We start from the raw sequence: 22,021 nt of genomic DNA, 5'->3' as shown, positions 1-22,021 counted from the left end.
GTCAACAATGAAGTCTGACATGATTTGACCCTTCATTGCCTTAAAGGGTTGAAATATTAAAGAGTACTCAGTAAGAGCCAAAGCCCATTTGCCAATTCGACTATGCAATATTGGTTTTGATAGCATATGTTTAATAACATCAAAATGAGATGAAACATAAACATCAACTGGCTTTATATAATACTTGAGTTTAATACAAGAGAAATATAAACAAAGGCAGAGTTTTTCTATTGCACTATACCTAGTCTCTGCATCATTGAGTACTCTACTTAAGTAATAAATGGCTCTTTCGATGCCATTATCATCTTCTTCAGCTAACATGCTAACTATTGTATTATCCGAAGCTGAGATATACAGGCGCATGTGCTTCTTCCCATTTGGGGGAGACAATATTGGTGGATGCATCAAATATTGCTTGATTTTTTCAAAAGCTTCTTGATGTTCAACATGCCAATCGAACCTTCCTTGCTTCATTCGAAGTAAGGGGGGAAAAGCTTGCGTACGTCCACTCAAGTTAGAGATAAATCTTCTTAAGAAATTTATCTTTCCCAGTAAAGACTGTAGTTCTTTCTTCGTGGATGGAGGCTTTGTCTCCATAATAGCCTTTGTTTTATTCTGATTAATTTCTATTCCCTTTTTGTGGACCATGAAGCCCAGGAAATCTCCAGCCTGCACAAAGAAAGCACATTTAAGGGGATTCATCTTTAAGCCATGTTTTCTCATTCTTTCGAATGATTGGCTCAGATGGTCCAGATGACTGTGATCTGAAACAGATTTTACAACAATGTCACCTATGTATACTTGCATGAAAGTTTCTATAAAATCATGGAATATGGAATTCATTGCTCTTTGGTAAGTTGCCCCAGCGTTTTTCAGACCAAAAGGCATTACAACCCATTCGTAGGTGCCTACTGCCCCTAGGCAACGAAAAGCTGTTTTGGACACATCTTCTTCTGCAATGAAGATCTGGTTATACCCAGAATATCCATCCAACATACTTAAATATTCAAAGCCTGCGGCTGAATCCACTAGCATTTCTGCCATAGGCATGGGATATTCATCCTTAGGAGTTGCTGCATTCAGATCACGAAAATCTATGCATACTCTTAATGAACCATTCTTTTTAATAACTGGAACAATATTAGCAATCCATTCAACATACCTTGTAGTTCTGATGAACTTGCAACGGAGAAGTCTTTCGACCTCTGCTTTGATCTTCGAATGAATCTCTGGTGCGAAACTCCTAGGAGTTTGCTTGATGGGCTTTTTCCCTTCCTTTATAGGCAGCTTTAATTCGACCAAATCTCTCCCTAAGCCAGGCATCTCATCGTAATCCGAGGCGAAGCAATCTTTGTTTTCTTTTAATAACGCAATGACTCTTCTGATTTTCGTCTCCAAGATTTACTTCTTCGAGTGGATCTTGGGCTAACATCTTTATATTTGACGCCATTGGGTCTTTCTCAAATCCCAAGGGTTCTTCATCATAGATCGCGTCCAGCTTTTGATTCACCTCTTCACCTGAGATCTTTTCAACTTGAACTGTGTGGTCAGGAGGTTGAGGGATAAAATGTATCCCAGGACCCATCGCTTCTGCCTCTTTTTGGATTGCATTGGCAGTCATGTTTAATAATTCGGCTTCGAGAGCCGTTTTTCTTTTGTTCTCGGCTATGTAAGCCGAAATCCTTTCGAAGAAGGATGACTCAGACATCATCAACGTCGTCATCCTAGCCTGTTGGCCGTATTGTTGGTGAGTGCGCCATTGGTGCCGTATCTTCTGGACCGTCCATTATTTCTCTATTCCATTGGAATCCACTTGGGTGTAAAGATAAATAGTATAAAGCATTCTTATTTGGGGTGTATATATCTTCTGCAGCATGGCAAGGCCCTATGTTAGCCAAATTCCTGTCGAAACTGGTTTTATTGACTTGGTTGACTTCAGCCATGTAGTAGCTTTGATCCCCTTCAATGTTTTCTACTATACCATCTTCCCTCCAAATAGTTATCCTCTGATGCATTGTCGAAGGCACTGCAGCCGCCCCATGGATCCATTTTCTTCCTAGCCAAAGATTGTAGTTCGCTTTTGCTGGTATCACCATGAACACTGTTGGCCTTGTGACCGAACCCACAGTTAAATTTACTTGAATGACTCCCAAAGTTTTCCCTATTTTGCCTTCGTAGTTAGACAAGACCATATAATGTGGCCTTATATCAGTATCGAACATACCAATTCTTTTCAACATATACTGGGGCATTAGATTCACTGCTGCCCCCCCATCTACTAGGACTTTGTTAATGCCAACATTTTCAATCTTAGCCGTTATGTAGAGTGGTTTTAGATGGTTTCTCATACCCTCATCAGGCCTTTCGGAGAAGGCATTCTGTTCTTCGACAGCCCCATTGTTTAGCACATAATAACACACAGGTCTATGTCTTGCCATCTCTTCTGCATCAGCTTCCTCGCAATCTTCAGCTTCTGTCTCTTGGTTAAACTCATGAGGGAGTAACGACACAAGATTGCAATTGAAGTTTATAGACGACACTCCATCTAAGTCGAAGTCATTTGTCATCCTATCGTCCTCTTTCCAAGGACTGGAATGCATCTTTTCTTCTTCTTTCTCGTTATCGGAACTGAACAACTTGCGTTCCACCGGCGGTTTGCTTACCCTTGCCCCCTGCATTGGGATCTTGTTGCTGCTAGATTCTCCAACCTCCTTAGCTTTGTATTCCCATTGAGCTTTCTTCATCCATTGGTGCCTTCTCCACTAGGATCTGGACATAGGATGCTTGCCTTTGTAATTCTCCAACATGTACATTTCTCGATTTGAGGTCTGAAATTGCTTCCTATAAGCCATTGCAGTCCTTCCCCCTTGGTCCCAACTTTGCCATTTGTTATTTCTAGTACCAACTTGTATCCACCTATTTCTGGGTATGTCTGCAGGGATTTTAAATGTAACCCTTTGAGCTCTAGGGTGGGGACTGTCAGGCCTCTTCGATGGTGTTCGGTTGTCGAACACATACATGTTGGGACGGAGTCCCTGAGTCTCTCGACCCATGTAGAATAACACTCTTTTGAATGCTTGAGCTAACAGTTCGTCATAGACTGCTCCACATGACACAACACAATCTCAGTGTTTTCTTTGTGACATCTGACCAAGAAACTTACTAAGCTTTCTTCCGCCCTTGGATACACCTTCAGCAATAGGTTTCCTCCTCTCCAGGGTTGTTTCATTCTTTCTCGTAGGGCCCTCTCAAAGTTAGCTTGGACCCTTCGATTCAACATAATCGAGCACCTTGGGCACATAAGCATTTTTCCAGCATTTTTCTCGTGACACTTCCAAAGATATTCTTTCAAACTCTCCCCTCTCGGTGGAATTTCAATGTTTCCCTTCTCCCTTATCAGCCATTTTTCTAGTTCTTCTATTTCAGATAAAGGCTGCCTAACATTGACCATGTTAACAACTGCCGGAGGAGCTTCAGAAATCTGTATCTGCTGAAGTTTCGCCCTGAGGTCTTCAGTGGCCTCGCTAGTTTTCTCCTTCAGATCTTCAATCATTTTTGCATCGAAGGATTCTTCAACATCAGTATTGAAGACAGTATTGTCATTTAGGCTTTCAGTAGCCTGCTTTCCAGTTGAAATTATCTCCAATTCAGCAATATCAGTTTCAGATACTTCCACCATGTTGACGTTGAGTGGTTCACACAAGTTAGTGTCAGCAACATTCAAAGGGTTTGCGTCAACCTTCATGGAATTCTTTGTCTTATCAGCGAATTTCAGACGTCCATCCTTGATAGCATTCTGAATTAGATCCCTGAAAAGAAAACATTGTGAAGTTTTATGGCCTAAAAACCCATGATATTTACAAAAGCCTCGCTTCTTCCGTTGTTCTAATGGAGGAACTTTGGAATTAGGAGGCACTATCATCTGGCCATCTTTTACTAACAAATCGAATATTTCGTCACATTTAGTGACGTCAAATGTATAAGTTTTCTTAAGAGATCTACTGCTTTTATCATTCTCGACTGGATTTTTTCCATTCGAAGGGGTGAGCAACTTGCAAGAATAAGGTGGTGCTTCCTTTAGTTCAGCTAGGTCTATCTCGACCTCTTCCACGCTGTATGAGTCTTCGATTCGCCGTCAGCGTCTTCGGCTTCAATATATGCTACCCTCTCCTTCTTGTAACTTTTATTTGCTCTGGCCTTTTCTACTTTTATTCGTTCGAATTGTCGAACCCTGTCTGCCAATTGGGCCATATCCCTTAGGTATTGGGTATCCAGTTTCTTTCTGATTGAATAGTCTAAACCGCCTGCAGCCATTTCGACTAATTCATGTTCTGGGACAACCGTGAAACATCTTGACTTCAACAAACAGAACCTGTTCAAGTAATCATCTATAGGCTCCATGAACTTCCTCTTGATGCTAGCCAATTCTTTCAGACTTATCTTGGTTTGACCCATGTAAAATTGTTCATGGAACAATCTCTCCAAGTGTGCCCATGCATCTATGTCGAAGTCCATTATTAAGGCCATTATTGGCCATAATTCTCTCTATCATGGTAGTTAAATTATTCTCTGTTGCCATATTTTCTCTCCTAACCTTGTGGACTACTTCGTCTGGATGTTCGTTCCTACCAACTACCCTTAATCTGGGACCTTCCTCGATGGTTTCTTGTTGACCAGAGTCAGTCCTTCAACCTGGATTCTCTAAATCTATCACGTGGTTTATTCCGACTGGTGGTGGTCTAGGTGGGGGAACTGCCTCACCGGGTGTTGGTCTAGGCGGAAGAACCGCATCTTGTACACGTTCCAAGGTTGGCTCACCCTCACGATAAGGGGGTTGGTTATTTCTTCGCCTAGTTTGTGGAACTCCCATAAAATCTGCCATTCGAATTATTTGTGATGATATTTTTTGGAAGGTTTCTACATTGTCCTGGTTAGTTCTGGTCATGTTTGCCACTAATGGTGAAAAAAGTGACCCTATTTCTTTGGCAAGAGCACCTAGCATATCATAGTTACTTGCATTCATTTCTTGCCTAAACGCTGCTTGACTGTTGGTAGTTAAAAGAGGAAATTGGCTAGATGTGCTTGCATTTTGTGTGCTTCGACCTATCGAACCCGTATTAGGCAAAAACATCGTGGCATTAGGTGCAGTATATGTAGATTCTGCCATATACGAATATGGCATTCCATAAGGGTTTCCAGGCCTCCATACCTCGAATGGAGATGAAAATGGCCTTGGAGAATGTACTTGATTTATCGAGAAATGAAGCATCTCGTTTGTGCCTATCGCATGAGGCACAGTAGTCGAATTGGAAATGGGGATCGTTCCTGTTGTATTTTTGGGTATGGCTTGGGAACCGACTACAGCCACAGATCCTCCCGACACGGGTATTTCCTGTTCTTGTGACGTAGATGTCGAAACATGTGTAGTATTTGCTGCTACTGATCCTGACCCTTGTGGGGGATCTTGATGCCCCCCACTGGTCTAATTGACCTTTTTCTTGTTGTACCTTCGTTTCGGAATCGGTTACGCGCTGTTGGTTAATTTACCGTTCCCAAGGTTCATACAAGGTCTTGATATGTTCTAGACAAAACAAAACAACCAATTAATAACAATCCGTTTGACACAGTCCCACTGGGCGTGCCAATTTGTTTACGGTGATTTCCGGTAAACAACCGCTAGTCTTCCAAACTATAAAGTATACTTTGGTTACTCGCAGGATCGACTAGATTGGTCCTAGGACATAGTCAAACAATTGTCTTTTGATATGATTTGGTTCATATTTGTTTGTTCTTGCTTCGAAAACTTGTTTGTGATGTGATCATATGACTATTCATGTGAAACAACACTTGTTATACATGTTAACACAATTTCGACAAAGAAACATAGAAAGCGTGTAAATTGCAGAAATATAAAGTGCAAGAATATAAAGTGCAGAAATGTAAAGTGCTTCGAATGAAAGTTAAACAAAAGATAAAGGAATTGAAAGATACTTTGAATAAAGAAAGATACAAAAAGTAGTCAAAATGGTGTTGGTGTCATACGTACATTTCTCAGCGAACTCGTTCTCTTAACGCTTGATACTTGAGTGATTTGTACAAAATGAACACATGGAATCCTAACATTAAGACCCTTATTTATACCAATTTCGACCCTAACGGTCCTACACTAATATGATGCCACGTTGCTCACATGCATACGCTTCGAATCCCCGGGATGCCATCTGTCCTTGTTCGGTTACACAGACTATTTCAAAATTCAAATCCTCCCGCCTGAATCCTCTTTCAATACGTGGCAACGTGATCAAAACCGAGAATGCTTATAGAAACACGCCAAGCTTCAGTACTCTTTGTGTTTCGTAAAAAACGTTTAAGTCTTAAAGACAATTTACTTCGAACTAGCTTCAATCTTCATCATCTTCATTTCAACCTAAACAACATCCTCGAAACATGGCCATCAGTAGCCATTTTTAATCTCAGAAATGGTCATCAGAAACCATCCTTCTTCGAACTCTAACTCTTCAAAGAATATTTTCTTCCAACGAAATCTCTAGCTAACAGACCCACAGGCTTCTTAAAATCATTCCTAGCCTCCTCTTGGGCTTTGTACAAGGACCCACAGGCTTCTTCAAAGCATTCCCAGCTTCCTCTTGAGCTTGTATACAAGGACCCATCAGGTTTCTATAAACATAGGAACAGGTCTTTAGTTACCCTTTAGCCTACCCTGGTGAGTTTCTTCCATTCTTTAAACCAGAATTTAAACAAGCTAAGAATGTCTCAATCTCACATTGAGTTCACCTTTTGGTATGAGAGACATGGACAGTCTTTGTCACCCTTATCTCCATTAATTTTCCTCCTTAGCAGAGTCTAGGTTCCATATATGTCTATCCTCAATCAGTGTCAGCCTTAATCTTGGGCTTTAAACAAGAAGTCTCAAATAGTTAATCATTCTGCCATCATCTAAAACCCCTGGAAAGGGTCAGCCTCCATTCATTCCTTCACTTTAACGAAATTCCCTAGAAAGGGTTAGCTTCCAAAAATTACACTTTCAAAAGATAAACTCTCCAGCAGAGTAAAACCCCTGGAAAGGGTTAGCCTCCAAAATCAGTCCTCGAAAGTCATAATTCCCTGGAAAGGGTTAGCTTCCAAAAATTCAACTTTTAAAAGATAAATCTCCCTTAAGGTCAGTCTCAGTCAATAAAAACCAATTTCCCGGTAGAGTCTACTTTAGGTCAATCATCCAAACAAATCCCAGTAGAGTCAATCTTCAAAACCTGGGTCTTTCATTCTTCAATCCCTGCTTAACAAAAGCACAATCCTTAGTAGGGTCAACCTTTAGTTCCCAAACAATAGGATAACGCTCAACAGAGTAAAAATCCCCTCTGAGTCAAAAGATCCCACACTGGTAGATCTTTCCCCATTTTAAAAGTCAGCCTCAACCTTGGGCTCTGTACAAGAAACATACTCCTCTTAGAGTCAAAACCTTACTCATAAGTATTCCCCTAGAGAGTCAGCCACAACCTTGGGCTTTGTACAAGGCAGATAATAGAGTCTCCCTAGTGAGTCCTTCACTATCAAGTAGCCACAACCTTGGGCGTTGTACAAGGCAGATAAAACCACAGTTTCCTGTGTCAAAAGATTCCTAACCTTCAGGATCTTTTCCCCATAGAGTCATCTATACTCAGTTTCCTCAACAGTCAGCCACAACCTTGGGCTTCATACAAGGCACAAAATAGAGTCTTCCCTAGCAAGAGTCAGCCACAACCTTGGGCTTCATACAAGGCACAAAATAGAGTCTCCCTAGGTAGAGTCAGCCACAATTATGGGCTTTGTACAGAACACTAAAATAAACCCTTCAATCCATCAAAATAACAACTCTCCAGCTAAGAGTCAGCCTCAATTCTAGGCTTTGTACAGAACACAAATTTCCTTTAGCTTAAGATAATTTCCAGTAGAGTCATCTCCCAAAGTCAATAAAATCAATTAAAAAGCCTCAAGCTTGGGCCTCAAACAAGCCAGCTAAAAATCAAATCTTTCAAACAGTAGATAGACATAGCTTATCTTTATAGGGAGATATTTCTCCTATCTCACCACAAACAAACAATCATTTCAAACAAACAATCATTTCAAAAAAACTAGGGGTGGCAAAACGGGCCGCCCGCCCCGCCCCCCGCCCGCCCCGCCTTATGCCCGCCAAAAAATGAGCGGGGCAGGCATGCCCGCCAAGTAAAATGGGCATCAAAGTCATGCCCGCCCCGCCAAGATGGTGGATTGGCGGGCGGCGGGCTTACCCGCCTATTTTTATTTATATTTTTTTAATAGATTAATAGACTTTTTTTACATTTTAATTAAACTTTTCACTTATTTTTTATATCAATTTTTTATAAAAGCAACTTTTTAACAAATTTACTTAAAAAAATATTACATATATTTATAAATAAATGTATAAATAAACCATCAAGAATTGCAATTACTAGAATTAACTAAAAAAAGAGTGAGTTTTGGAGGAGGGGCGGGCTTTGGCGGGCGGCGGACTTTGGCGGGGCGGGTATGGCGGGCGGCGGGTTTTGGCGGGGTGGGATTTGGCGAGCGGCGGGACTAAAATCCAAACCCAACCCGCCATTTTTTGGCGGGTGGGCAGGCCGACCCCGCGGGCCACGGCCAGTTTTGCCGCCCCTAAAACAAACAATCATTTCAAACATTCTCACATTTAGGACTCGTGAAAGGTATGCTCTGGCAACACACCCAGACTTGTACAACTTTCCCTAATTTGGTCGAGAATCTTTCATTCAAGAGACACGTGACTGGCATACTTGATCAACCACGTAAGGTCCCTCTCTTGAAACGAACTTAGCTTTTCTGTCACTTTTTAATGTTTGTGGTGGAATAGTAGAAATACCTCTCTGTAAAGATGACTTCATGTCTCTTTACTGTAAACAGAGATTTAATTCAAGCTTCAACCTTGAGCTTCAAGCAAGGCACCAAAAACAACTAATTTCCCTAATTAGTTCCCCGAACTACAAAAAGCTCTGACTTCCATTAGGGATATGTAGGCATGAGATTCACAAGGAATCTCAGCAAGCTAATAAAAAAACCAAAAATAGTCAGTATGTCTGTCTTTTAATTCAATTCAATTCTCTCTCGTAACACAAAGGAGAAACTTTCCCAATCATCAGCAACAAACACAAACACATAGACACAGAGAAGGTTCCCGTAGAGTACTACGAATATGTAGGGTGCTTAAAACCTTCCGTATGTATAACCGACCTCCCGGACATCAGAATTTCTAGTATAGGTGAATCCCCATACTTAGCAAACTCCTAGGGTTTATTTGAGATCTTTTTCCCCTTCCTCCTCGTAGGATAATTAAAAAGTTCGTGTGTTATCGTAGGAAGAACTGAAATAAAATTCATCCCACAACGGGCGGATTCTCCTTCCAAATTCCGCGTGAAGGGTCTAGCGTGCCGTCCTCCCAAGTGAAACAGGGAGGTAAAAAAAACGACACCACAGAGGTGAAAGAAGCCGTTTGGTCTTGTGACGACAATAAAAGTCTCGGGCCTGATGGTTTCACTTTAGATATTTTCAAAGGTAATTAGGATGTGGTCAAAGAAGATGTAGTTAAGTTTGTTTTGGATTTCCATGAGTAGGAAACGATTACGAAAGCTTGCACTTCATCCTTTATTACTCTCATTCCCAAAGTGAAAATTCCTCAATCCTTATCCGAGTATAGGCCGATTTTTTTGGTTGGAAGCTTGTACAAGATCATAGCAAAGCTATTAGCGGCGAGGTTGAAAAGGGTCATTGGGAAGCTTGTTTCGAGAAATCAAACGACTTTTATTTCGAGAAGACATATTCTTGATGGATTTCTTGTAGTAAACAAGGTGTTGGATTTAGCATGAAGAGAGAAAAGAAGTTGTGTTGTGTTAAAAGTTGATTTTGAAAAGGCTTACGATCGAGTGAGTTGGAATTTTGTTAGATGCATACTAGTTAGAATGGGCTTTGGTGCTAGATGGTATTTTTACTAGATGTATGTTCGTTCTTGTCAATTGAAGTGATACGAGGGATTTCAAGGTTGAGAAAGGTCTTCGTCAAGGAGATCCGTTATCACCTTTTTTGTTCGTTTTGGTTATGTAAGTCCTAACCGGCCTAGTGAAAAAAGAAAAAGAAATAGGTGATTTTTGCGGGTTTAAGATCAATGACAACGAGGAAGTAGATATCCTACAATTCGCATACGATACTATCGTTGTGGCGGAGGGAGATTGTTTACCCAGAAATATGGTAAACAATCGCTAATTTCCTTTTTAAAGGTTACTTTTGCGGAATCAACTAGAATATTCCAGGACTAATTGATTTTCTTTGTTGTTTGTATGAATTCAATTGATACTAAATGCAGTAATAAAGTAAGGTAAGTGAATGCACTGAAAGTAACAAATAATTGCACTAAATAGAGACTATAAATTGTAATAAATGCAGTAAATTAGTACTGAAAGTAATGCATAAAACGATGATTGTATAAACTTAAATTGGTACGTATACATACATTCCAAAGTTGCACTCATTACTCATTTTGCACAAAGATTTGAGTTTTTACTTGTGTTCTGTAGAAAATGCGGACCCTAAACTATTCATCTGAAACTTGCTTAAATAGTGAGAACATAATAACTACTACTAACGGTCGACTAATTACTAGCCAACACGTCCTCGACATGCAGCATCTTTGTTTGTGAGACTTCCACGCGTCTTTTAGAAACTGCTGAAAACCGTCTGAAAACTGTCACCTTTGGCTTCTGGTGTCTTCCGACTTCGACTCTACACTTGGCAAAACCCCTAAGTTTTTTACACATTTTAGTCGAATGACCATGGTATCGACACATTTTTAGTCGAAATGATCATGGCAATTATGGCCTTTTAGTCGAACAGTGATTACTAAAAGAACTTCTTAGTCAAACTGTTCTAACTTAGAATGTTTAATAATCTCATATATTTTAGATATTACTTACCATTATTAGCAAGTCGAAATCTTAGGGTAACAGAGATACCGCTAATTTATGGAGTATGAAAACCATTCTTAGGGGTTTTGAGCTAATGTTGGGATTGAGGATAAACTTCCATAAAAGTAATCTTTATGGGATTAATGTGGGAGATTAGTATTTAGATGCGGCACCGGCTTTTCTTGCTTGCAAAGTGGGAAGTTTTCCATTCACGTTTCTTGGTGTAAAAGTGGGAGACAATCCAAGGAAACTCTCAATGTGGAAAGATCTAATTAATCTTTTGAGGAAGAAGTTAACTGTGTGGAGAGGTGTGAATCTCAATGTAGCAGGTCGAGTTGTGTTGATTAATGCGATGCTAAATACCATTCCTATTTATTTTTTGTCCTTCTACAAGGCACCTTCGAATGTTCTCAATGAGATTAGATCAATTCAAAGTAAATTTCTTTGGAGTGAGAGGATCATAAAAGGTCAATTCACTAGGTGATTTGGGATACCGTGTGCAAATCTAGAGAGGAAGGAGGATTAGGTGTCAAGAATGTGGAAATAATGAACGCAGCTTTGATTAGCAAGTGGAAGTGGAGGATTTTAACGGATAATGAGGCGATTTGGCGAAGTATTCTAAAATCAAGATATGGTAAATTGAAGTTGAAAGTCCTTATTGGTGATTGTTCTGTGGTGGAGAAGAGAGATTCTATTTCATGGAGAGATATGCTCATTTTTTATAATTATGAGTTACTGGTTAATAATTATTTTGTAGGTTCAGTGGATTCTAGTGCGGGGAACGGGGCTGCTATACCATTTTGGTATGCTGTCTGGGCGGTACAGTAGCCTTTAAAGGATGCCTATCCCGAATTGTTTCAGTTAGCGGAAAATCATCTGTTGTCAGTTAATATTGCGGGTTGTTTTAATGGCAATGGCTAGGAATGGAGCGAACAGAATTTCATCGGTACTGGCATCACTGAAACACATTTTATGTGGCTTGAATTGTGCTCTTTACTGCAGCATGTACAGCCGCAAGCTTATGCTGTGGATTCCTTTTCTTGGAGGCCTAATGAGGACGGTAATTTCTCCGTTAAATCATGCTATGAAAGATTCAAAATCAACCTGTCCGGACCACCTCTAGAATCGGGTTTGGTGAAAGCAATCAATAACATTTTAAAGGTAAAAGCTCCATATAAAATTCTGTTTTTTTGGTTGGCGTTTCGTTCATAATAGAATAGCTACAAAAGATTGTTGCACCCCAATTTTTGACCACTGAGATCCCACTATAGCCTAAACATTAGGATCATCATTGTTATCATAATCATCATGCATTTATCATTCATTAACCCAAAAATACAAAAATTGTTGTTTGTTGCTTGCGTCCCAAGACAGGAGACTGCTCAGGAGGAAGCTAAGAAAATTAGAGTTTTGAGGCCCACAAATAAATTCAACATTCTTCTATGATTCAAGGGGCTCTCTAATCAATACCAAGATCCAAGGACGGGTCAATGCAAGAACAATCACCTTCAAGTTCATCAGAAGCTCAAATTAGGGTTTAGACCTAATTTCACTAGAGGATTGACTTTTAATCAGGAGATGGTTCCAAGACTCAAAATATGATTCAAGGACATCCAAATCAACACTATAGTCCTTCCATATCATTCATTTGAAAAGGAGAGCTAGATTCATTTGGAAATCACAAAATTGCAGTTCATTTGGAAAAAGTCAACTGTGCAAGTCAACCTTTGACTTTTGAGAAAAATAGATAACTATGGACTTTTAAGGATCCAAATCATCATCATATGGATATTCAAGACATTTGGTCAAAGAAAATTCAAAGAATTCATCAAGAATCAAAAAGTCAACAAAAAGTCAAATTAGGGTTTTTAAGTGTATTTTGACCTAATTCATGGATCTCAAAATTTTGCTTACACACTCAAAAACCTCCCAACATTAAAGTTGTAGATCTTGGCAAAACAAACAACTTATCACATTGAAACTTTTTTGCAAAAAATGATTATTTTGAGAGATATGGAATTAAGAAGATAATTTTCAAAAGACTTGGAGAAATTTTCAAGTGTTTTACTTGGATTTTTTCTTAACTTTATGGCCATTTTTCTCAATGATCCAAAAAGATTTTTGAGGAAACTTTTAAATAGTGAATTGAAGTATGTAGCTAGGGCTTTCTAAAGAGCTAAGTAGCATGAAAATACATGGCTTCATTCATGAGATATGATTTTGTGAAGAAGGCACCATGAACACTTGAATACAAGAATGAAGATGAATAAGTTATGAAGCAAAATCATTTTTAAATGAAAGATTCCTTTCTTGCAGCTCCTATAACTTGTGGGCTACCCGGCCATAAACGGGTTTTTTTTAATAAAAAAATTTAAAATAAAAAATCCATTATATTTATTATAATTTAAATAAAAAATTATATTATTTTAACCCTAATACATTTTTAAGTACTATATCATCTTTTATAAATACTATAATGTGTTTTTAAATACATTACATGTTTAAATTGTAGAAAATAATACTCAAATATTTAATATAAGAGAAACTAATAGAATACGAGAAAATAATGTTGATTATATTAATGTATAATATTTAATATAAGAGAAACTAATAGAATACGAGAAAATAATGTTGATTATATTAATGTATAATATTTAAAAGAGAAAGATTGAATATAATAGAAACAAAATTTAGTGAAGTGAGAAAAATCAATATTTTATTTGGAAGTGACACAATATAAAAACTAATACAATTTTTTAAAATTTATACTTGTGTGGGCCTCATGGGCTACTCACGGCCCATATGGGCTAGCCCTAATGGACAGCGGTCTTTTTAGGGCTGGGCTAAAAAAACCCTTAAAAATATGGACTCTAATTTGAAGGCCCAAACCCTATGATTTTTCGGGCCGGGCGGGCCGGCCGTTATGGGCTAGCCCATTCTGACAGCTCTAAATAGTACTATATCATTCTTCTCCGAAAGATATAATGGCAGCAAACCCTTAAATGGATAATCTATTTGAAGATTATTATAACTAATTTTAAGGAATTGAGTCCAAGAGTCTTTCACTCCAAATTCATTCTTTTGCCATATAATAAAATGAGCTTGCTCGAAATCATGACAAAAACAAAGACAATCATTTAACGCACATAGATTTGGATTGATAATTGTCACTTCATCAAAACCCTGAGGAGATAACAATTGAGTATGTGTCTCAATACCAAAATCAAATGAAATAATCACAAATGGTTCATTAAAAGCAGTATAGTTGTAATATGTCAACCAATAAACACTACCACGCACATACACAGAACCCATCGGGCAATTAGGAGCCATAGGAGGATTTGGAATATCTCTCCAAGCATTTTCTTGCAAGCTGAAAACATTAACATGTTTTTTGTGTTACCACCACCACCTTATATTTGTTGTTTGATTTATCATAACCAAATATGAAATTAAAAGGATACTTAGATACGAAAGAGAACCTAATCTTTGTGACATTGTCCTGGTGGCTGTGTCTAAAAGAGAAACCACGTCTATATTCCCATTGATGTTACAAAAGCCTAACAAACAATGCAATCATCGTAGCAACCAATTACACGATATACGTTTTCATCTTTCAATTTCAGATGATAGCAAGGATCCTTGGGATGGTTGATAATTGTTAAATTTGATAATATACTTATCTTTTAATAACATGTCATTGTGAAACGTAAGAAAATATCATATAACAATATAAGTGGAATATACATATTTTAAATTTAAGTTCGAAAATATTTAGAATTGTGGATAGGGGCTTGATAAACATCTTATGGGGGAAGGAGTCGGTTGGGTAGTCCAAAGTTAGAATTGTGGATAGGGGCTTGATAAACATCTTATGGGGGCAGGAGTCGGTTGGGTGGTCTTTTACTGGATCAGATGGCAAATCAGGCGGCTTGATTACTCTGTTGTGAGGTTATTCTCAGCTTCAATGGTGTAGGGTTTTTGGGCACTAAGTTGAGATGGAGGGGAAATCTGTATTATGTTGTCAACATCTATTCGCCGTGCGACCTAGCCTCTAAGAGGGCTTTGTGGAAGACTTTGATGGATCTCAAATTGAAGTTTTCTGACGGAGAGTGGTGCATTGCCGGAGATTTTAACTCGGTGGTGAGCAAGAAGGAGAGGATTGGCAGAGCTTTGGTGGTTAAAAAGGCGGAGATGAGGGATTTCGCTAGGTTCATCGGGGAGATAGGTCTTGTGGACGTTCCTTGTAAAGGGAAATTATTTTCTTGGTTCAGCGGCGATGGAAGATGCATGAGCAGACTAGACCGGTTTTTGTTGGAGGATTCTATTGTAGACAGATGGGGAGTGGTGGGTCAGATGATCGATAGTAGAGATATTTCTGATCACTGTCCTATTTGGATCATTTCGGACAAAGCGGACTAGGGGCCAAAACCTTTCAAGATTGTGAATGCTTGGTTCGATAATAAAGAGTTTTTACCGTTTGTGGAGAAGGAATGGTTGAGTCTGAAGGTTTCAGGAAGGGCTGATTTCGTTTTGAAAGAAAAATTCAGGTTATTGAAGGTGGCTTTGAGGAGATGGAATACGGTGGTTTTTGGCAAGATAGATCTAGAGATTGAAGGGGACAGGTTTGAGATCAACGAAGCTGACAGTTTATTGGGGAGATGTGCTGATAATGAGATTGAAGAGGTTGTTGCGAGAAGAAGCGACAGAGTTAATAGGTTGTGGTTAAATCTTCGTATTAAGGAGAGCGTGCTGCTGCAAAAATCGAGATTGAAGTGGAATTGCGAAGGGGATTCGAACAGTAGGTACTTTCACAGCATCATGAAGGAAAGAAGAAGGAGGAATTACTTAGGCTCTTTGGTCACTTCTAATGGTTTGGTGGAGAAGGTGGATGAGGTCAAAGAAGAAGTCAAGAGATTCTTCAGTGATAAGTTTGTAGAACCGGATACGGGAAGACCACTGTTGGAGGGCATATCTTTCAAGGTTCTGTCAGCAGGGATGAGAGAGTCGCTTGAAATGCCATTTTCTGAAGAGGAAGTTAAGGGAGCTGTTTGGGAGTGTGACGGATCAAAAAGCCCGGGGCCAGACGGGTACAACTTTCTTTTCATTCGTAAGTGCTGGCATTTTTTAAAGAGGGATTTTATGAATCTGTTTAATGAGTTTCATGGGTCTGGTGTGCTCTCCAAAGCAATAACTTCATATTTTCTTACACTGATTCCCAAGACTCTGAACCCTATCGGTCTTGATGATTTTAGGCCGATTTGCCTAGTTAGATGCATTTACAAGGTTGTTTCAAAACTGTTAGCAGCTAGATTAAAGAAGGTGTTGAACTATCTAGTCTCGCCGTGCCAAAGTGCGTTTGTTCCCGGAAGACAAATGATGGAAGGAGTCTTAATTGCAAACGAGATTGTCGACATCGCTAGTAAGGTAGGTAGGGAATGCATGCTTTTTAAGGTAGACTTTGAAAAAGCCTATGATATGGTAAGCTGGAACTACCTCAAGTACATTATGAAGAAGATGGGATTCGGGGGCAGATGGATGAGATGGATGGAGGGGACTGTTTTCAGTAGTTTCATGCAGTTTTAGTGAACGGGAGCCCGACGAAGGATTTCTCGGTCGAGAGAGGGTTGAGGCAAGGAGATCCAATCTCTCCTTTCCTTTTCGTTTTGGTTGCGGAAGGCTTAGCTGGGTTGGTTAGGAAGGCGAAGGAATTGGGAGAGTTTTCTGGTTTCATAGTTAAGGGCAACTGTGTAGTGGATTTATTGCAATTCGCAGACGACACCTTGATGTTGGGAAACGGAAGTTGGAAACATGTCTGGGCTCTAAAATCTGTTTTGAGAGGGTTCGAACTTGTATCCGGCTTGGGAGTGAATTTCCACAAGAGCAAGTTGATTGGGTTCAATCTGAATCCGCATTTCTTAATCGCTGCTGCAAACTTCTTGGCTTGTAAGGTGGAAACAAACCCGTTCTCTTTCCTTGGAATTCAAATCGGTATTAACCCGAGGAGAGCTTCTTCGTGGACTTCTTTGATTGATAAATTGAAGGCGAGGCTTTCTTCTTGGTCGAACAGATTCCTTAGCTTTGGCGGGAGAGTCACGTTATTGAAGTCGGTTCTGAATAGTGTGTCTATTTTCCAGCTGTCTTTTTTCAAGGCGCCAGTTTCGGTTTGTAAGGAAATCATGAAAATCCAGAGTAGATTCCTGTGGGGAGGAGCGGCAGAGAGGAATAAGATACACTGGGTTGGTTGGGATAAGATTTGTGAGCCTATTAGTAGAGGAGGTTTGGGTGTGAAGAGAATACCGGAGTTTAACAAAGCTTTACTGTTCAAGTGGGTGTGGAAGATCAGTAAAGGGGAAGATTCACCGTGGCTGAATGTTCTAAGGGCTAGATACGGTAATCTGAATTTTCATTTTCTCGCTACTACAAGAAATCCCCACAGTCGGTTATGTTCGATTTGGTGGAAGGATTTATTGAATCTGAACAAGAGTGATCAAGGCAGAATTCTGATCAGTAACTGCAGTATTCGGTTAGGTGATGGCGAGTCGGCTTTGTTCTGGAGTGATAAATGGCATCAAGCAGGAATTTTAAGGGATATCTATCCCGATCTGTATGCTATCTGTACTGATAAGAAGGTGACGGTGGCTAGCTGGTTTATGCAGACGAACGAAAGGGAGTGGGGGGGATTCAGAAGCCAGGCTGTGAATCTCTCTTCCGTGGCGGACAGCAGCCAGAATTTCTTTATGAATCTTGGCAGGATTGTTCTGAGTAATGGCCCGGATATCGTGGTTTGGAGTTCGAACGAGGATTTGGATTACTCAGCCAGAATCGGGTATGACAAATTGGCTGCTGTATACCAGACGGATCAAGTTCATGACGGCAGCAACAACAGAGTTGTGTTATCGTTTGCGAAGTGTTATCATTTGGTTAGCAATTTGGGATATCAAGATTCTAGCTTGGAAGTGGTCTTTTTTACCCATGTCATTGTGATTTGCTAACCAAATGAAACTCCTGTGCGGTTTCTTAGTTAAGTTTCATTTGGTTAGCAATTTTCCCGTTTTTTTCCTGTTGGAGAGTTTTGTAATGGGCTTGAGCACCCCTAGTGCTTCAGTTTATTAATATATTTTGCTTTTCAAAAAAAAAAAAGTTCGAAAATATTTTTCATTAGAGTGTTATTGTGAAACATAAGAAAATATAATAGTTCTATTAGTGTGGAACATATGAGTGAAATATTATTAAAAAGTAAATAATTTTTTTATTTTGAGTTCAAAATCATAAAAAAGTATAAAATTGCTTGAATTTAAGATGTAAAAATTATTTAAGTTAAAATACAGAATCAAAATTAAGCATAAATAATATTCTAAAACCATTATATTTTTCTGTGGGTGTAATTAGGGTTCGACTTTTTAGCTCCAAAATTTATATACTCGCACATGAATCTCATCCCAACATGTCACCGTCGCTCGCCGGTATATCTCCCGGAAGAACTTGTTGCCGAAGTGCTTTCGATTCTTCCCGTCAAATCACTCCTGCAACTGAGATGTGTTAGTAAGTCATGGAAGTCACTCATCTCCAATCCCATCTTTGTCAAACAACACCTTAATCGATCTACACGGAATGCCAACCTCACACTTGTCTCTTCTTTCTTGAATGAGGGTGTGGCAGCTTTTTGTTTGTTGGAGAAACCTCCAATCACTGTCAATCTTTCCTATGATCCTTATCATCAATTGAAAGATAAGGATCACACATTTGTAATTGGTTCCTCCAATGGATTGATATGTTTGTTAGGTATTTCTTTCTTCAATGAGCATACAGAGATGCGTCTTCGTGTTTGGAATCCCGCCACCCGGGCAATATCAGAAAAATTAGGGTTTTCCAGCTATGACAACGTAAGTCATCCTCCTACTTTGACATTTGGTTATGATGATTCAACGGACACTTATAAGGTGACCTATTTCATTCCAAATAGAAGAGGGGTTAGAGTTCTTAGTTTGGGCCATAATGTTTGGAGAAATATTCAAAATTCTCCCCAGGATCATGGTTTTAAATTGCGGTCCGCAACCGCAATTGCACCCGCAATATTGCGGATGCGGTTGCCTCCGCAACCGCATCGGACCGCAATTACCGTGTGATTTCAAATTACGTCTCCAATTATATTTGAAACCACATCAGACAATTTCAATCATGTTTCTTCAAGTATTTTTATCAAAAGAACAATATATTAGAATTTTAAAACTTAATTTACTAAAAAAACTTAAGATTAAGTGTTTTTATATCAATGTATTTCAAACATTCCATATAAAAATTCACACCGCAACGGCCGCAATGCGCATTGCAGCAACCGCAATGACCGCAATCGCAACACCCACAACCGTAACCGCAATTTAAAACCATGCCCAGGATCATGATGATTACGGAATGATTGTTGTGTATTTGAGTGGTAGCTTCATTTGGTTGGCAAATCACAATGACATGGGTAAAAAAATTGTGATTATTTCTCTTGATTTAGTCACCGAGATACACACTCAATTGTTGCCTCCTCATAGTTTTGATGAAGGGCCAATTATTAATCCAAATCTACGCGTGTTAAGGGATTGTCTTTGTTTTTCTCATGATTTCAATCAAACTCATTTTGTTATATGGCAAATGAAGGAATTTGGAGTGGAAGACTCTTGGACTCAACTCCTTAAAATTAGTTATCATAGCAATCTTCAAATTGATTATCCATTTGATGAATTCCATCATAGCTTGGTGCCATTATGCCTTTTGGAGAAGAATGATACACTGTTATTGACATACACATATCAACGTCATATAACTCTCTATAATTGGAGAGATAATAGAGTTAAAAGAATCAATCAATCTTGGCCGTTCCATCCCAAGAATTATGTTGAATGTTTGGTTTGGTATTGTTGAAAGTTAGTCTCCTACCTGATTTATTTACTTTTTTGAATTTGGACATTAATATATGCTGTTTAATCATTTCTATATGATGGCTTTGATTTGATTGAAGTACTGTTTACTGATTATGCATTGGCTATGACAGTTTGACTTTGAAAATCTTTATATAAATTGAATCTGTTTTTATTTGTATTTAAACATCTGATTTGGTTATTGCAAACAATAATTTATAACGAGGGACGTGGGAGGATGGGTGGATAATAGGTGGACGTGGGGAAATTGTGGTATTTCCGAGAATCGGCTTCTTGTGCATGAGGTGGCGGTTGAATAGGGCATTCTCCGAGGCTTTTTGGAAGAGTATGGGGTGATAGGTTCGGAAAGAGACGGGGCGGAATGGGTCACTCCGAGGGGTGAAGATTTCTCGGTGACGTCTCTTTACGGTGATTTCCGGTAAACAACCGCTAGTCTTCCAAACTATAATAAATATGATTTGGTTACTTGCAAGATCGACTAGATTGATCCTAGGACATAGTCAAAAAGATTGTTATTCATGATAGTTCGAATTATGTCTATGGTTGGCTTGTCTCGAAATAAGAAATACTTAATCAAAGAAATAAAGATTAGCAATCACCTTGTTAAACACATAAATATAACATCAGCGAAGGGTAAGATAAAGACGAAATATAAGACAAAACTTTAAAGTGCAGGAATCTCAAAGTGTGGAAACGTAAATGCTTCGAAACTAAGTAAAATGAAGATAAAGAGTGCAGAAACGTAAATGACAAAAAGTAAACGAAATGCAGTAATATCAAAAGAGACTTGAATAAAGAAAGATACAAATGTATTTAAAATGGTGTTGGTGTCATACGTACATTTCTCAGCGAAACTCGTTCTCTTAACACTTGATACTTGAGCGATATGTGAGTGATTTGTACAAAATGAACACACGGAATCCTAATACTAAGACCCTTATTTATACTAATTTCGACCCTAACGGTCCTACACTAATCTGATGCCACGTTACTCACGAGAATCCTTGGGATGCCATCTGTCTTTGTGTAGTTATATAAACTACTTCGAAATTCAAATCCTCCCGCCTGAATCCTCTTTCGACGCGTGGCAACGTAATCAGTATCGAGAATGCCACGAAAATACGCTAAGCTTCAGTACTTTACATATTTCGTAAAAACGTTTAAGTCCTCAAAGATGATTCTTTTCGAATTTAGCTTCAGTGCTAACTGTCTCCGTCCTAACTTAAACCATCATTCTCGAACATGGCCATCAGTAGCCATTTTTTATCTCAAAGATGGTCATCAATAACCATCTTCCTTCGAACTTCAAACCTTTAAAGGATATTCTTCCCAAACGAAATCTTCAGCTAACAAATTGCCCCCAATAAATGCCTGTTTCGAAAACAAGAGAAATAGGCGTTTCTTGTTATAACGAGATTTCATTTTACTTACTTCTTAGAGTCCCAAGACTATTGACTGACGTCATAATCATTTATGACTCTATTTCCAAAACGTCTTGTCATTTTCAAAGATGTCTTCTCATAACTTACATTCCCACGTTCTGGTCTTACTTCATGATCATTACTCCTATATACTAGGAGTAAAGCTAATAATTATTCGACCGCCGTTGGATTAAATCAACGCCTGCCGCGTGTCTCTTGGCTTTTACCCAAAAGATTTGAAAGGGTTTCCGTTAAACCTTTAAATACTTGAACTCCTACCTTCACATAACTTTCACTTCTATCTCCTCATTCTCTCCACAGAAAAGAACATCTTCGGTTACATTCAAACCCAATTCCCAAATCAAACTTATCCATGGCGTCTTCTTCAAATGTTCTTCAACCCGTTCTAAAACTTCAAAATCCTACGCGGACAGGGAATCAAGAACACATACCAAGTCTAAATACTGCAGAGGCGCGCTCCAGCTATGCTTCTCAGGTAATCATTCCCTTTGAACTTTCTAGAAAAACTCATGCCTTCATGGGTCCTTTACCAGGAGAAAATAACTCCTCTTTGAATAAATTATTTCCTGCTTATTACAAAACTAGGCCTTTAGTTAGCAAGAATAAGATAGACGATGAAGGTCACCCAGTCTCAGCCAACCCTGATAGCCCAAAAGAAACC

The 22,021-nt window shown here is 39.0% G+C and overlaps 1 protein-coding gene across 1 annotated transcript; it reads left to right on the top strand.

Moving 5' to 3' along the window:
• Window positions 1–18,418: 18,418 nt before the first annotated feature.
• Window positions 18,419–19,901, top strand: LOC131630221 (F-box/kelch-repeat protein At3g23880-like). Its single transcript, XM_058901006.1, has 3 exons — window positions 18,419–18,656; window positions 18,774–19,038; window positions 19,532–19,901. The coding sequence occupies exons 1-3, from the start codon at window positions 18,419–18,421 to the stop codon at window positions 19,899–19,901; spliced, it is 873 nt and encodes a 290-aa protein (XP_058756989.1).
• Window positions 19,902–22,021: the final 2,120 nt, after the last annotated feature.

Source organism: Vicia villosa, unplaced genomic scaffold (assembly GCF_029867415.1).
Source record: "Vicia villosa cultivar HV-30 ecotype Madison, WI unplaced genomic scaffold, Vvil1.0 ctg.000659F_1_1, whole genome shotgun sequence".
In the NCBI taxonomy this organism is placed as follows: domain Eukaryota; kingdom Viridiplantae; phylum Streptophyta; class Magnoliopsida; order Fabales; family Fabaceae; genus Vicia; species Vicia villosa.
This window is presented reverse-complemented; position numbering and strand designations above follow the sequence as displayed.